The sequence below is a fragment of the Phragmites australis genome, chromosome 1 (genome assembly GCF_958298935.1).
Source record: "Phragmites australis chromosome 1, lpPhrAust1.1, whole genome shotgun sequence".
Lineage (NCBI taxonomy): Eukaryota > Viridiplantae > Streptophyta > Magnoliopsida > Poales > Poaceae > Phragmites > Phragmites australis.
In genome coordinates, this window is record NC_084921.1 from 35,022,493 (window position 1) to 35,038,955 (window position 16,463).

The window sequence follows — 16,463 nt, forward strand, 5'->3', positions numbered from 1 at the left end:
ACTGACCGATGACAACCTCAAGTACGTAATTCAATTATGTTTTCCGGCCACTAACAATATTGCAGACTATGAGAGCCTCTTGTCTGGAATGTGAGTGACCTCCGCACTTGGGATAAAGCGACTGCTAGCGATACGAGACTTGCTAATGGTCATGAACCAAGTGCAAAAGGAGTTTTCATCATCTAATCCAACAATGGCGACATACCTCGCTGAAGTGAGAAGGCTGAAGCGCCACTTTATCAGTTTGGTGGTCAAGCATGTCCCTCGCAAGGACAACCTCCTAACCGATGAGCTGGTCTGTCTAGCTTATTCTTGCAAACCTGTTTCGAAGTCTTTGAAGAAAGACTTACATAACCATCCACCACGGCCTCAGGCCAAGGTTAAGGGGATGCTCCGTGTGGAAAGGGGCACCAGAGGCACACCTCCTTTGATGTCATCGACCTTGGGTGGCCATCACGTGGTTGCTCTACTCAATTTGGGTACGACTTGGATGGATCAGATCTTGAACTACCTTCAGAATCAAGCAATCCCTAATGATGATACGTCAGCATAAAAGGTCACGCGACAAGCCCGCAGATACTCCCTAGTAGAGGGACGCCTTTACCGCAAGGGGAACAATGATCTTTTACTGAAATGCATCACTCAGGAAGAGGGGAGCACACTGCTCTCTGATATCCATAGAGGCATATGTGGTAGCCACGCTTCATACCGCACCCTGCTCGAAAAAGCATTCCGACAAGGATTCTATTAGCCCACGGTCCTCCAGGATGCTTGCGAGCTGGTAAAACAGTGCGATTCATGTTAGTACCATGCCGATATATCAACCTACTAGCTCAAGCACTGCAAACCATACCACTCTCTTGGCCTTTTGCTGTCTGGGGGCTCGATATTGTGGGACAGTTCCCTAAAGCCCAGGCGGTTTTGAATTCATGTTCGTGGCAATCGACAAATTCACTAAGTGGATCGAAGCTGAGCTCGTCAGGAAAATCACCGCTGCAGTAGCAATTAAGTTCATATGGGGGTTGGTAGTGCGGTTTGGCAGTCCAAACCACATAATTATGGATAACGGAACTCAATTCACCAGTAGTGCCTTTCGGGAGTACTGCAAGAGATCTGGACCAAGGTTTGCTATGTGTCGGTGGCACACCCCCTAAGCAGCGGACTGGTCAAAAGGGCAAATGGGATGATACTGCAAGGGATTAAAATCCATGTCTACGATTGGCTTAGGAGCTATTCAAGACGCTGGGTGGACGAGCTCCCCACAATACTCTGGTCGCTACGAATGACCCCTAACAGGTCCACGGTTGAAACTCGCCCTTCAGTCTCCCCGAGTGACCAGCTAGTCGGATGATGAGCAAATGGCGCGATGAGAGGATGACATAAACCTGATCAAAGAGTTCTGTGATCGTGCTGTAATTCAAGTAGCCTGATATCAGCAAAGCCTCAGATGTTATCACGACCACAAGGTGTGAGAGCAAACACTGGTCGTAGGTGATCTCGTCCTTAGGCAAATAAAAATAAGACGGGTCGGAATAAGCTCTCCCCCAAGTGGAAGGGCCCTACAAGATGGTCAATGTTACCTGACCTGGTGTGGTCAAGTTAGCCATGGAGGACAACCGTAAATTGCACAACTCCTAGAATATAGCTCAGTTGCACAAGTTCTATGTGTTGGGTTACTCGAAGATGAGCCTATTTCTCTATTTTGCAGGATCTTTCGGACAAGCGTGGAACATGGCTTGTAAGTTTTCCAATTCAAAAACCAGACTCCTTGTTTTGCAGGATTTCCCGAAAAGGAACAGTATCCCACCGGCTTGTAAGTTTTTCTGATTCAAAGGCTTGACCGCCTGGTCGGCAGATTTTGATCAACCAGACGATCGGGAGCTAGAGTAGGTTAGATTATGTAGTACTTTTTTCCTATTTTTTTTTCTGTTTTTCCATGCTGCCAGTTACTTTGACTGTTCACTCATATGGTGAGTATCAAAGAGTTTGAGTGGGGATTCAAGTTGCCACTCGCGCAGTTTCAAGGATATGAGCGGCTGGGGGATAACAACCTCGAGGCCACAAGCTCTAACCCGAGTCGAGCGCTGGTCGCCACCGAAGGGCTTGTCGTGCCAAGGGTTATCCTAAGCGCCATAGACCTAACTAGCGAGCGACACAGAAAGTTTTGATCCCCCATAAATGTAACGTGCACTAAGAACCTACTCACCACATGGACACAGAGAAAGTTTACATAAAAGCAGGTCATGTATTTACAAAATATCCGCTCGAGTAATGTCCGAGGGCTGTTTCTAACGGTTTTTAATCGGTATCTCTAGGATCCAAAGATGCCCTTCTCCGGGTCAAACCGGACGAACCAAAGCAAAGACTGAACTGCAAAATGAAATGACCTCGTAAGGTCATGAAGCTCCTCCGTGATCTTCCGGACGCTGACGAAACCATCGGAGATTGCCGGAGCAAGGTCTAGGTCGAGGAAGTGCTCATTGACAAGCAAAGGCAAGGTAGGTGCCATGAAGTGTGGTCATAAACAAGTGTTCACTGATGTTCCCGTGTAGCCTCTGCTCAAGTGCACCCGCCTCCTCAGAGGCCACCAAGAACCAATCGACATGACCAGCTATGGTGTATCTAGGAGTGAGGCGTATTTGAATGCCAGCAGCTCGGAGCAGTGAGTCGAAGGGGGTGAATGCCCGACTAAGATGATCATAGAAACGAGCCCACCACTGGTCGTCCTCCCTCATCACTCGCTCCAAGTCTCTCTTCACCGCCAACAGCTAATCCCGACAAGCTGGTCATGGAAACTGGTTGCAAACCACGCAGGAGTCAGCTAGTCGAGTCTCACTTGGCTAGCCTGGAACTACACATGGCTTAGGGGTGGTAGGGACAACGCACCTCGAAGATCACTTTGCAGGATCTCTCATTCGACCGCAAACATAAGCTCGCACTCAGCCACCACTTCCAGGCTACGTTGGTCTTCGGCGTTATCAACAGGCATGGTTTGGGGTTCGAAGCGAGCAGGGGGGTGGTCAATTCTAGGACTCTATGACTATAGTAGCGACACAAGCTTATCAAAGAAATTAAAAGCTTCATTCATGCATAATACAAGCCTAAATTATAGTTCAAGGTTTACTCTTCTTCTATGGCCTCCTCGATGGTCTCCACCCAGAAGATAGCCCCACGAAAATCCATCGACCCTTGAGACTCCGCCTCCAGCTTCTCCATGGCTGCAGGACCAGAGGTCATGACCCCCTCCCGGACGGCCGCAAGTCTGAAAGTGGGGTCATGACAGTGGTAGAACTTGAGAACGTACGCCACCGTGGCTTTCACTGTCGTCACCATGTTCTCCGAGGTCCTCGCCGCCAGGACGTCTGGGAGCTAGGCAAACCTCTTCGTTAGGATGTGGATGGCGTAGGCCCAGCCTAGGGCAGCCCTGTCATCCTTTGAGTTGGCGGCGTCCAGCCCGATGCTCCTCAGGGGTCGCCGGGTTACCTCAAAGGCTTCCTCAAGAATACCGCGCGTCTTTCGCACATCCTCCTTGTGCTGAGAATGTTCAGCAATGAGCGCAACATTTTCCTGTTGAATTTTGGCATTTTCCCACTGAAGCAAGCGCCTTGGCTCCTTCTCTTCGGCCACCAGCCTCTTCAACTTGGCGCACCTGCTGTCCGCCACCTCCTTCTCGGCGATCAATCATTGTATAGAATCGGGAAGCTGGTGACTAAGTAAAGTAGGTTGGAGCCTGGAGTGGGCTCTACGACTAGCTCCACTGACGCAGAGGTCATGGCCAGTGCTCTCGGCGTCGGAGCCATTAGAGGCTGGGGGCTGGAGCATCTTGTTGAGGCACCGACCGAGTTGTAACCAAGGCCTATGGTGGGGTCGAGGACCTGTAGCGATAACAGACTACGGAGTCAAGAAAGAAAGAAAACTTACAAAGCATCTACACCTAACCAGGAAACTTACCGCATGGGCGGAGGGGTAAGCACGAGCCTCGTCCTCATGAAACCGTCGGTGACCGGTGTCCCACGGGCTGTTTGGATGCTTCCACAGAAGCTAAGTCCTCCGTCGATCTCTTCCCCGCTGGCGTAGGGCCTTGGCCAGCAGAAGCCTGATCACCCCGGCCTCTTTGGAGCATGTCTGGTCAGTGCCGGCCTAGTTAGAGCGAGTTTGGTCAGTGCTGGCCTGGTCAGAGGGAGTCTGGTCGGGGCAGGGTTGGTCAATCCTCTGACATCTGGCACTGCTCGTAGATTCGCTGCCCATAGTCATTGGCTAGCTTCGAGCAGTCTAGCGACCCGCCGGGGTGGTGCTGGGTGACGGGGTGGTCGTTTGGGTGACCGGATTGATGTCTCAAACAACCTCCATGATCTCAACTACTATCGGATGCAGGACATCGACCTCAGAAAGAACCTGCAGCAGCCCAAGTCACAAATCCCTTTCCCAGGATTTAGGGCGATGATTCTAGGGAGAGGCCGAACTTACCAGTCTGAGCCAAACCCTCTCTGACAAAGGAAGGTCACATAGCGGAGGAGCGTCGTCCAGAGGGCCATCTTTTCTCGGGGCAGCCGACATTAGGATTTGGACCTACGAATCGATGGCCTCATCAGTGAGATCTAGATAGTAGGAGTACATAAAGGGTCATGAGCCTAGAAAAAAAATGAGAGAGAAACCACACAAGAAACGGTTGCGATGTTACCCATGGAGCTCTCCCGGGTGTTGTCATCACTCCCAGTGTACAAGAATGTCAGATGAACCCTCCTCCGCAAGGGGCACAACTGGTGCTTGATGAAATCACAGATGACATCCGATCCTGTCAGCCTGGCTTCCCCAAGCCGCTTGATCTGAGTGGCGAGGGTTAGCAGCTTCGGAGTTGTCTTTGGGGCGCTCCCGGTGACCAGCATCGGTGCGCTCGGCACACGCAGGTTGTCCAAGGCATTGTCTACCGATAAGTAGAATTGTCCTCCCTCAAACCCATCCTCGATGATTTGAGGCCCATCTCAGGGTAGGAATCCATGATACCATCACGAAGACGGAACTTGCAGCTCCCGGTGGGAGCTCCAATCACAGACTAGGCTGAGTAGAAAAACCGAAAGCGATCGAGACATGGCTCAACCCCAATGAAATTCTCGCACATGTGAGAAAAGATGCTTAGCATGATAATGGAATTGGGGAAGATGGAGGTGGTGGATGTCGTATAAGGTAATGATGGTGGTGAAGAACTCGGAGAAAATTGGCACGAGGCTGACCAAGAAGAAGGAAATAAACATGACGACATCCCCCTGGCGAGGAGCATGCACGCTCTCCCCGGAGCGGTATCCAGAAGAAAAGGGGCGAGGAAGCAGGCTGGCATCGCGCATCTGCTATAGCCTCACCGCATTGCACATGGACTTGGGGAAATATGGCTCATTGCCGGTGCACGGCGCCCTAGTGGGTGTAAGAACGGGGATAGAGAAGAAGGGCTCTGAGCGCAAAAGGCTTGGAGGCTATGGGAGGTGTCAAAAGGATGGGGAACCTTGGGCTTTCTAATTTATCGGGCTGGCGCGATATCCCAACCGCTGCAAAGTCCAGTTGCCATGAAATTCGAAAGGATGGGCCTGGGGAACCAAAATTTCCTCGGATCCGGTGGCAATTAATGTTTCTCTCTCCCACGATCCTCTCCCACTAACATTTTTTCTCTCCCCCACGTTTTCCCTCTCTCTCCGAACGTTTAAATCTCCGCTCGGGATGGGGTTTCTTGAATCAACCACAAAAGTTGGCCGCATCGATGACCGCTCCCTGGGCAAACTTATGTTCACACGGGGCTCAAGTGATTCGACTAGGCCTGACCGCAACCAAATGGTGTCCAATGACCTTAGAACCATACAGTGAACCACTCAGCCCACCCCATCTGCAGTGGTGCTTGGGGCTATTGTCGATGTAAAGAATAAGGGGGTCCGCCGTCAAGAGGGCCCAGGCCGGCAGATGCCAACTAACAGTTCATATTTTCAAAATCATGACCCCTGCGCGACCAGACGGGGCTCGCGCGACCAGACGGGGCTCGCGCGACCAGTCCCCTGGTCGTGGATGGAAATCCCGTGACCAGCCCTTGCTGGTCGCGGGACAAGTACTCACCTAACCCATCTAATCGCATTTAATAACATCCAATCATGCGTTTTCTTTCCTCAGGCACCCTTTTGGCCAGCGAAGTCATGGGTTGTCGTAGATACAGTGTGACCCGTCCTATAGCATTTAATGCTATGGGACAACCTGGCAGGTGGGCATGACAAGAGCACAGCAAGTGTGACGGTGGTTGGCGGATGGGACAGGGCGTGCAGGACTACCAGGCCGGGTCGGGCGTGCCCACCACCTGTAATGATGACCTAGGAGTAGTTTATCAGGTATAGGAGAATCTTCGTATTTTGGCATAGTCTGCTTGTATGTATACTTCGCCTCCTACTATATAAAGGGGGAGGATGGAGCCTATAAAGAAAAAAAGTTGATCATCCAACTCATAAGAAAATATATAGGACGTAGAACTATCCCGAGGGAGACTTAAACTTGGATAAACCTTGGTGTTCTTGAGTTTCTTCGACACATGCATACTCACCAACAACCACCGAAAACGCTGATAATGCACTCATCGTCCGGCATACCCCGGATATATTGTCAGGGACTAATCCTCAACTACAATAATCTTTATTACTTTTGCATTCGTGCTAACTTGTTTTGCTCTGTAAACCACTAGTGGAATTCACAGATTACGATGACATCATGCCGTTGACGGAGTACCTAAAGCGGGTCGTTAGGGAGAGCACAGTGGACACCTCGGCTAGCTTTGACACCTTTCTTGGCTCGGGTGGTACGCATGATGAGATCGGGCCCTCCCAGCTTGGCGGTGCTCCTCCCGTAGGCACGCAGCTGACTCTGGAGGACTACGCGACGCCAGCTCCTGCCGACCGGCCTGCATGGACAGCCATCCCGCCCGACCCGCTCACATACTCAGTGGATCACGTTAGAGCACAGGGCTGTAGGGTGCCGCGACCTTTTGAGGATAGGGGTCATCCCCAAGTGGGGACGCATTTAGGGACTAGTTTATGAACTACATTGCGTATATCATATATTATGGACATGCTATTCTATTATGTTACTACCCTAGATCCTTTTTATTATCCTGACTTCATTACTCTGTTGGTATCGTGACATAGGCTCCAACCAACAGTTCTATGAGTGTTGCCCGTACAATATTTCAAAAATAGTCAATTCTAAAAATATATCTACCTGTTGCTCGTTCAGAGAGCGACATATACCTACAACCTGTTGGATGGGTGACAAATGCACGTGGTATGCCAACGTGTATAGGCATGGTAACCTATCGCCCAATATTTTAAAACATGTGTTTATATTTTTTTATTTAAAAATGGAAAAATAGAAAAAAAAAATTGAGCGCTTGGACCCCAAAAAAGTGACAAACTTTTGCAGAGTTACAATTTAAATACTTGAAGTAAATAAGGGGTTCACGCTTAGTTAGCTTGGTTATCCGTTGCAGCAAATTGCAGACGACTCGCTGGGAAGTGGAAACATTCGAGGTCACGTTTACGTAAGCGATGACGAGCTAGACGGCCATGTTTGAGGATCGCGGTCACATTAGACACCAAACAGAGTATTTTCTATTATTGCTCCTTTGGGCAAGTATAGGAGTCGATCTTTCTTATCTGAAGCATTCTGTTCTTGGAGGCAAATTCAACATCATATTATACCCCGTTTTTGACAGAGCTTGTTTCTAACTTTACTTCAGATTTTAATATTAGAGCTATAATAAAATGGTTTTAATCACTATTTTTAATTTAAAATAGAAACAAAAAGATTTACCCAAATATCCTTAATATATCCATAGCTTCAATTATAAAAATTTCCAGAACTAAGAATATCAGCTCTAAAATTTTTTAGAGCTAAAGCTACCAATGGTAACATATTTTAGTATCTACTCGCATGTGAAGCAAAACTTGGAGGACGCCACAAGTAATTTGGATAATTGGAGGGATGAAGATCAAGTCAGAATAGACTACTAATAGAAAATAGAAAGTAGAAAATAGGAGCCCAATCATTTCAGACCATACAAATAAACGGATCTCTTCTGGTAAAAGTTTCCAGCTTCCTTACTACTCTGCTTTCTAGTCCCTTCGTCGAAAATCCATAGAGAAAGAGTGGTGCGCGCGTCTACCTCTGTCCTCCCGACTTGTGTTCCCAAGAACACCGGCGCCGGTACACAGCCATGGCCGTCAAAGATGAGCAGCAGTCGCTGCACATCCTCTTCTTCCCGTTCCTCGCGCCCGGGCACCTCATCCCGGTCGCCGACATGGCCGCGCTCTTCGCCGCCCGCGGGGTTAAGTGTACCATCCTCACCACCCCTGTGAACGCCGCCGTGATTCGCTCGGTTGTCGACCGTGCCAACGACGGTTTCCTTGGCACCGACGTCCCGGCCATCGACATCGCCGTCGTGCCCTTCCCCGACGTCGGGCTCCCCCCGGGCGTCGAGAGCGGCCCGGCCCTTAACTCGGAGGCCGACCGAGACAAGTTCTTCCACGCGATCCAGCTGCTCCGCGAGCCCTTCGACCGGTTCTTGGCGGAGAACAGCCCCGACGCCGTCGTGGCTGACAGCTTCTTCACCTGGTCCGTGGACGCCGCTGGGGAGCACGGCGTCCCGCGGCTGGCGTTCCTCGGCAGCAGCATGTTCGCGCGGGCTTGCAGCGACAGCATGCTGCGCAACAACCCGGTCGAGGCCGCCCCCGACGACCCCGACGCCCTCGTGCTTCTTCCTGAGCTGCCGCACCGCGTCGAACTGAGGCGCAGCCAAATGATAGACCCCAGGAAGCGGCCGGAGCACTGGGCCTTCTACAAGAGCGTGAACGCCGCGGACCAGAAGAGCTACGGCGAGCTGTTCAACAGCTTCCACGAGCTGGAGCCGGATTACTTCCAGCACTACACCACGACGCTCGGCCGCCGCGCGTGGCTCGTCGGGCCGGTCGCTCTCGCCAGCAAGGACGTGGCGACGAGGGGCGCCAACGGGCTCTCGCCGGACGCGGACGGCTGCCTGCGGTGGCTCGACGCGAAGCCGGCCGGCTCGGTGGTGTACGTCTCCTTCGGCACGCTGTCTCATTTCTCGCCGGCGGAGCTGCGAGAGCTCGCCCGCGGCCTGGACCTGTCCGGCAAGAACTTCGTCTGGGTCATCAACGGCGCGGACACCGACGAATCAGAGTGGATGCCCGAGGGCTTCGCGGAGCTGATGGCGCGCGGCGAGCGGGGCCTCATCATCCGGGGCTGGGCGCCGCAGATGCTGATCCTGAACCACCTGGCCGTGGGCGGCTTCCTGACGCACTGCGGGTGGAACTCGACGCTGGAGGCCGTGAGCACCGGCGTGCCGATGGTGACGTGGCCGCGATACGCTGACCAATTCTACAACGAGAAGCTCGTCGTGGAGCTGCTCAAGGTCGGTGTCGGCGTCGGATCCACGGACTACGCGTCGAAGCTGGAGGCGCGCCGCGTGATCGGCGGCGAGGTGGTCGCGGAAGCCATCGGGAGGGTGATGGGCGACAGCGAGGAGGGGGAAGCGATACGGAACAGTGCCAAAGAGCTCGGGGAGAAGGCCAGGAGCGCGGTGGAAAAGGGCGGATCGTCGTACGATGATGTTGGACGGCTGATGGACGAGTTGATGGCTCGGCGGGCTTCCGTCGATGTCTGAGAACACGTCAGGTTGCTTGTTTGGTCGAACTCTAAACAATTTATTATTAGAATATTGGAGCCTCCGGCTTAAAAAAAAAAGTGCCAACAAATGGCACATAATGAAAAGTCTCGTACATGAGTGAGTTTAAAATAAGAGTAGATCCTATTAATAAGCATCCACCCAGAAAACAACTGAACATGTTTAATTAACAAATGCTGTGGGCGTACATAATGAAAAGTCTTGTACTGCTATATATGTTGAGAAAACAACTGAACATGTTTAATTAACAAATGCATGCGGGCTCAACAACTTCACTCTCTGATATCGGTGTTGCGAATTGATCAATTGTTAACCGCTATTAGCAGTTACGTTGCCCATTCAGGTACGGGTGTCTTTCCAAGGGCAACTGCCATCCATTCACAATGTATAAATGTACAATTAATTTTCTCTGGAAAAAAATATTGTATAACAATTGGAACACATTGGAGTTGATAGAATCGAATGAATCGATCAGTTTCATTGCTTCAATTGATTGTACATTTATACATTTTAAATGGATGGCAGTTGCCGTTGGGGGGGGGGGGGGGGGAGGCATCCCTCCTTTAATGGGCAATAGTAACTGCTAATGGCTATTAACAATTAATCAATTCGCAGCACTCTCTCGTGATTAATTTTTCTCACTGAGTTTTAAAAGAAATTTTAGCATATTACGATTATATTTTGTCAAGACTAATTTAAATTGTATTCAAATTAATCATTAGGATGGTTATTTAACAAGATAAGAGGTAGACACACGTCTGTCTCTCGACGCGTCACGTGCTAACACGCATCTCATCACAACCATCGCAACCTCTAATGGTTAAATTGAATCTAATTCTGGCAGTTTCGGTATGTGTGCTCTGCTAATTCCAAAAAAAGCTATTACTCACACATGCCTTTACCAACATGAATATCACAGTATCATGATTAAAATAGGGTTCAAAATATTACAAGTTGATACATTAAACAAAAGATAGGGTATTAACTAGATTTTTATAAGGCTTTAGGACTTAAAAACTATGCAACCATCTGTGTATTAAGACGCTATACATGGGTATTTGTAAAAGAGGAGACTTATAAATTCATGAGAATTAATAAAGAATACAAGTTTTCTCATTGTGATATGTCCTTGTGTGATTCATTCATTCGTTTGTATACAATTATATACAGACAAGCCCGCACTCTATTAGCCATATGCACAGAAATTTGAGTATTTCTAACAGTTCAATGTGCGTTGCCCGTTTAATATTTCAAAAACAATCAATTCTGAAAATATATTTACTTGTTGCCGGTTCAGGGGATGACTGACGTGATGTGCCAGCATGGACATGCGTAACAACAGGTGGATGTATTTTAAAAAATATTTAAAATAGAAAAATAGAAAAAAAAAATCGACCGCTTGGTACCAAAAAAGTGACGACTTTTGAAATGAAAAGCATAATTTTTGTTCAAACTCTTGCATGTGAAACAAAACTTGGAGGACACCACACGTAATTGGATGGTGATCACCAAGAAAGAATCGACTACTACTGTTCTTCCTCGATGATTCCATCAGGAAGTAGAAAACCGGAGCCCGATCTGAAAAGACCCTATAAATACACGGATCTCCTCTGCTGAAAGTTTCTAGCTTCCTTACTACTCTGCTTTCTACTCCCTTCGTCGAAAATCCATAGAGAAAGAGTGCTGCGCGCGTCCACCTCTGTCCTCCCGACTTGTGTTCCCAAGAACACCGGCGCCGGTACACAGCCATGGCCGTCAAAGATGAGCAGCAGTCGCTGCACATCCTCTTCTTCCCGTTCCTCACACCCGGACACCTCATCCCGATCGCCGACATGGCCGCACTCTTCGCCGCCCGCGGCGTCAAGTGCACCATCCTCACCACCCCCTTGAACGCCGCCGTGATCCGCTCGGCGGTCGACCGTGCCAACGACGGTTTCCGCGACACCGATGCCCCGGCCATCGACATCGCCGTCTTACCCTTTCCCGACGTCGGGTTCCCCCCGGGCGTCGACGTTTTGCCTGTTTGGCGGAAGCACGTTCAAAGTGGAAGCTTCGAACTCTAAACTTAGTCGCTAACTATGCTCCAGTGGTATGCGTCAACGTGAATTGTTGTTTGAAAAGTGATATGAAACCAGCTATACCTTCGTTCGAGTACTAGATGGTTTTTTGTGATGCATGATCTCGCTTTTTTTTTCAGTTTTGTACTATTTGGCGAGGTTAAACTCTGCGCTTGTGACTTCTTAGGTTCTGGTACTTCAGAGTTCAGTAATCAGAACTCAGAACTACTAGAAAGCTCAGTGTCGAAGTGTAATAGTAATACCTTTGGAGGCATATCTATATATACTATATACTAAGCGGCCAGACCTCGACGCACTTCTAGGGTCGAGCCCTGTAGTTTCTTGTAGCCCGCGTATGATAGGTGGGTCCCAGTCCCGGCGCCAGCTCCTGTGACTCATGAAGTCCTGAGAATTCCAGCATCTTCTCTTCGTGAATTCCAGCCCCGCGTCCCTGCCCTTCGCGAACCATCAGATTGAGCCCCGCTACTTCCTCCACCCTTTGTGTTGCCAAGGTCAAACAAAGAGAAGAGGCACGAAACTTAGATCATCAAATCCTTCCTTCTCCTCTCCCAAATCTAATGCAAATAACTTCAAATCGATCTCAATGGAGTAGGAGACAGTGGTGATAGGGACGGCGGCGGATGGTTACGTCTGAGATGAGCAACGGCCGTTTGAAATTTGGGGTGTGACGGGCGACTGTGAGCCAAGCGAAAGGAGCTGGAGGTGCGGCGGCCAGGAAGCGAGCCGCTAGCGGCGGAATGACCTGCAGGCGGCTGGGTGAGGGAGCAACCGACAAGCTACCACGCAGTGCAGGAGGTGTGGCAGCGGCCGATGAGTCCGGAAGTAGCCGACGAGCTACCACGCACTGCTCCCTGCTATGGCTTTGATGTGTGTGGAATCGTGGACTTGGATTTAGTTTCTACCAAACCTCAGCTTGCTTGGATGGATTTGTTGCAGATTTCTTTCCTGCTTGGATCGATTTCGGGGCACAACTGCTGCTACCGGCTTCAACGGCGGTTTGGTTCACACGATTATAGAGCCATCATACCAAACATTAGCTTTTCTTTTGGATTACTCCTTGCCTTTCATAATGAGTTTCTGCACATGTATGTACATGACATGCACTCTTTGGTTAAGGATGACATGATTCTATTTTAGTGTCTAACTAATAGTTGTGCTTTTGTGTGAGATATATGTTTCCTGTCTATTGAGGGTACTATGATCTAATACATTTAATGAAATTTCTTTTATAACTCATGGTGTACTGGAATGGCACTCGGCCTGAACTTTGCCTATGGAGAGGCAAATTGATACCTCATTAGATAGGGGAAAGCCTGTATCTTTAATGTAGTTTTTTTAGACACATGCTTATAATGTAGTTAGAATTGCTCTATAATTATACGTAGTATTATGCTACTGAATCCTTTTTTTATGTTCATAGAAAAAAAAAGAGTGTATTTCACATGTTTCGCCGTTTTTATTTTGGTAGGTTATCCCAAGAGAGCGTTTTTACCTTGCAGTTGATGGCTTCAACGGGAAAGAAAAACTGGAAGAGAAAGATGCCTGACAGCGTGAGGCCAAGAATCTAAAAGTAGCAGCTATGGTACACATTGCATGCTTACCATGATCTGTGTATCTAGAGCATGCTTACATCTGAATATGTGATATTTGTATGAGTCTAATTCATTATAAAGATAAGTTTTGAAGACAATTACATGTAAATACTTATACTCCTTAAGTGCAAGGCTTCATATGTATGTCCAGTTGCTGCTTACACAAATAGTTGATTCTCAATTACTACTACCTACCTGCTGCACTAATCTTCAGCACTTCTTATTTTAGCTAACCTATTTTGCTAATTTTGCAGGTGCCACACTATTCTGTTGAATTTGCACAATGATAGCTCCAGATCTATACAATGATCGATCTCATATAAATTCAGACGGCGATCACCATTTTTCACATTGGCTTATCAATCAGGCATCACTGTAATCATTGAATATGTTAGCTGATCTTCATGTCAGTTCCATCATCAATTTTATGTGATGTGTGTGGAAGGTTGCTCAAATGCTCAACAAAGTGTATCGAGGTATTGCTATTTTTTTTTCATACCCAAACTAAAATTGGTAGCATATTGGTGAAAAGTAGCTGGAGCTCCACCATACACGTCCATGAGACTTCTGCTCATGCAAAGCATTTTGCAAGCTAATTCGCCGGTTACAACATATCATTTCTTACCTTGCATAAATAGTCTTAGTTACCTAATTCAATGGATTGCTTTCTTCAACAGAAACTGTGACTAAGAGAAAGCAAGTGTTCCAAGATTCAATTAAATCTCTACGGGTGCAACGTAGCGCACCAATTTGTCTAGTATTACCAAAACGCGGACGGGTTTGAGGCATATGTTTTAATCTATAGTATAGTACACTTGTAGTGGTTGTATTTTTAGATTTAAAAAATATCTTTATTGGGCTTATGAGGCATGTACCAAACTACTCATTATTATAATGTTGGGCCTTCGGTTTAAAAGAAAGGTGCTACTATCTCTATTTCGTAATATTTGTCTATAACCTTAAGAGTATCTGTCTCAAAATATTTGTCCATTATAGTAAATAAGGATGTTTTATGATATATTTTTCTACTATGCCCTTGAGTGCATGCATGCATTTACTCCAACGTTGGTGAGTTACTTGCTCTCATTCTTGCATTGATTAGGGGTAGCATAGTCATCTTATTACATTTTTCACTCGATTTTAGTATTCCTTGGTTTGTACGTAATAGTGAGCGTGGACAAACATTGCGAAACAGAGGGAGTAACAAATAGCATAGAATGAAAAGTCTCATACATTAATGAGTTTAAATTAAGAATAAATCCTATTAATAAGCATCCACCCAGAATGATTGCTTGTATTGCTATATATGTTGAGAGAACGACTGGACATATTCAATTAACAAATGCATGTGGGCGGACCTTTAATCTCTGAGCAGCTCAACGATATCTGAAATCGGCAACCTGGAGACCTCCTCGCCGCGCCCTCGTGCCCAAAGAATCGCTGCTGCTTCAATTGTTAGGCGATCGAGTTACTCCCATCGATCGTTCGCTGACACGTACTCTTTTATATCCGAGCTTCCGCCTTTGGTGAACATATATATAGCCAGATGTAGAAGGGAGCACCCAACATTTTTGGAGCGACGCTTGAAATGGCAAGCTGGGCACGAGGTGAAGAGGAGTGGTTGAGGAGCGATGTGGGTGCTCGACCTGTCGATTTCAAAGAATAAGAAACCGCTGAGCTAGCTTGTGAGAACAACTATGTCCACATGCATCTGTCGTGGAAGATGCAAAAGTATGCAGAAAAAGCACACTCGGTTGCGACGAATGGATGTTCACATCATCCGTTTGGTTTGGATGGTTAGTTTTATGTGGTTGCACCCTCTGTTAATCAGGTATCAAACTCTATATTTACTCTTTATGTGTCTCATCAAGACATATTTTTATTCCAATAATAGACGATGTTTCTGTCGATAATGAGATGCGTATGGTAACTTCGTCACTCTTTAAACTCTGCATCTATAAGTTATACTGGTGTTCAAAAAAATAACTTTGTGAAGGTTTACACCTTTGCAGGACCTCACTTGATAGTTTTAAGTCTGGTTGTTGCCAATATTTTGCACCTTCACGCATGTACTTCTTAGAGTGGTACTGGAGAGTTCACTGGGTGTGTCATGGTTGCGTGATCTCATCCTCTTAGTAGAGACCGCTCGGCGCTAGACCGTGATAGCCGACACCTTGTCCACCTCAAGGAGTGGTCCAGGTGGTGGTCGGCAGGATTCACAGTGGACTCCACGGTTGGAGGGAACCCGTGCTCCCTTAGTAACTGGGAGTATGAGGAGACCCCCATTGTGTCAGGACAGTCCACCTGCAGACCTGCGTGACTTGCTTCGCCATCGCGACCTCAGCGACGTAATCTGGGGCAAGAGGGCCACCCGGAAACAAGAGGATCGCGCCCGACGAGAGCAGGAACAGGGCAAGCGACCCTACCACTCGCCTTCCCCTCGCAGGGGGACGTTGGACTCCTCTGTCCCCTCACCAAGGCCATGAGACCATCGGCACTCTCCCTGGTCGCGTGAAGCGGCCCATCGGTGAGTGGCTGCCTATTACGGGACGGGGCGTAATGCTTTCTCTGCTTGGCTATGAGAGGTGTCTGGCTAGACAAGTTCCGATCAGTCCTAACCGAAAAATACGATGGCTCGACCAATCCATAGGAGTTCTTGCAGATGTACACCACTATAGTGTAGGTTGCGGGAGGCAACAAGAAGGTCATGGCAAACTATTTTTCGACCACCCTGACCGGTTCACCTCGGTCATGGTTCATGAACCTCCCTCACATGTTGGTTCATTCCTCGGAAGACTTATGCGATCAGTTCGTCGCTAGCTTCTAGGGAACCTATGCCCTACCAGGGGTCGAAGATAACCTGTATCAAGTCAGGCAACGACAGGGCGAGTCGCTGTGAGACTACATCCAGCGTTCCACCAAATACCGGAATACCATTCCAAAGATCACGGGTGAGTCCATGATCATAGCGTTCCGGAGTGGGGTCAGAGACCAGAAGATGGTCGAAAAGCTAGCCACCAAAAAAGTCTGAAGCACCAACAAGCTCTTTGAGCTCGCAGACAAGTGTGC

At 48.3% G+C, this 16,463-nt stretch overlaps 2 protein-coding genes across 2 annotated transcripts; both read left to right on the forward strand.

Annotated features, from left to right (window-relative positions):
• The first annotated feature begins 8,086 nt into the window (after positions 1–8,086).
• Positions 8,087–10,213, forward strand: LOC133916575 (scopoletin glucosyltransferase-like). The gene has a single exon (XM_062360312.1). It carries the CDS (start codon positions 8,237–8,239, stop codon positions 9,701–9,703), a length of 1,467 nt encoding a protein of 488 aa, XP_062216296.1. The 5' UTR covers positions 8,087–8,236; the 3' UTR covers positions 9,704–10,213.
• A 1,259-nt stretch (positions 10,214–11,472) lies between these two features.
• Positions 11,473–11,787, forward strand: LOC133884368 (UDP-glycosyltransferase 73B4-like). The gene has a single exon (XM_062323751.1). It carries the CDS (start codon positions 11,473–11,475, stop codon positions 11,785–11,787), a length of 315 nt encoding a protein of 104 aa, XP_062179735.1.
• The last annotated feature ends 4,676 nt before the right edge of the window (positions 11,788–16,463 follow it).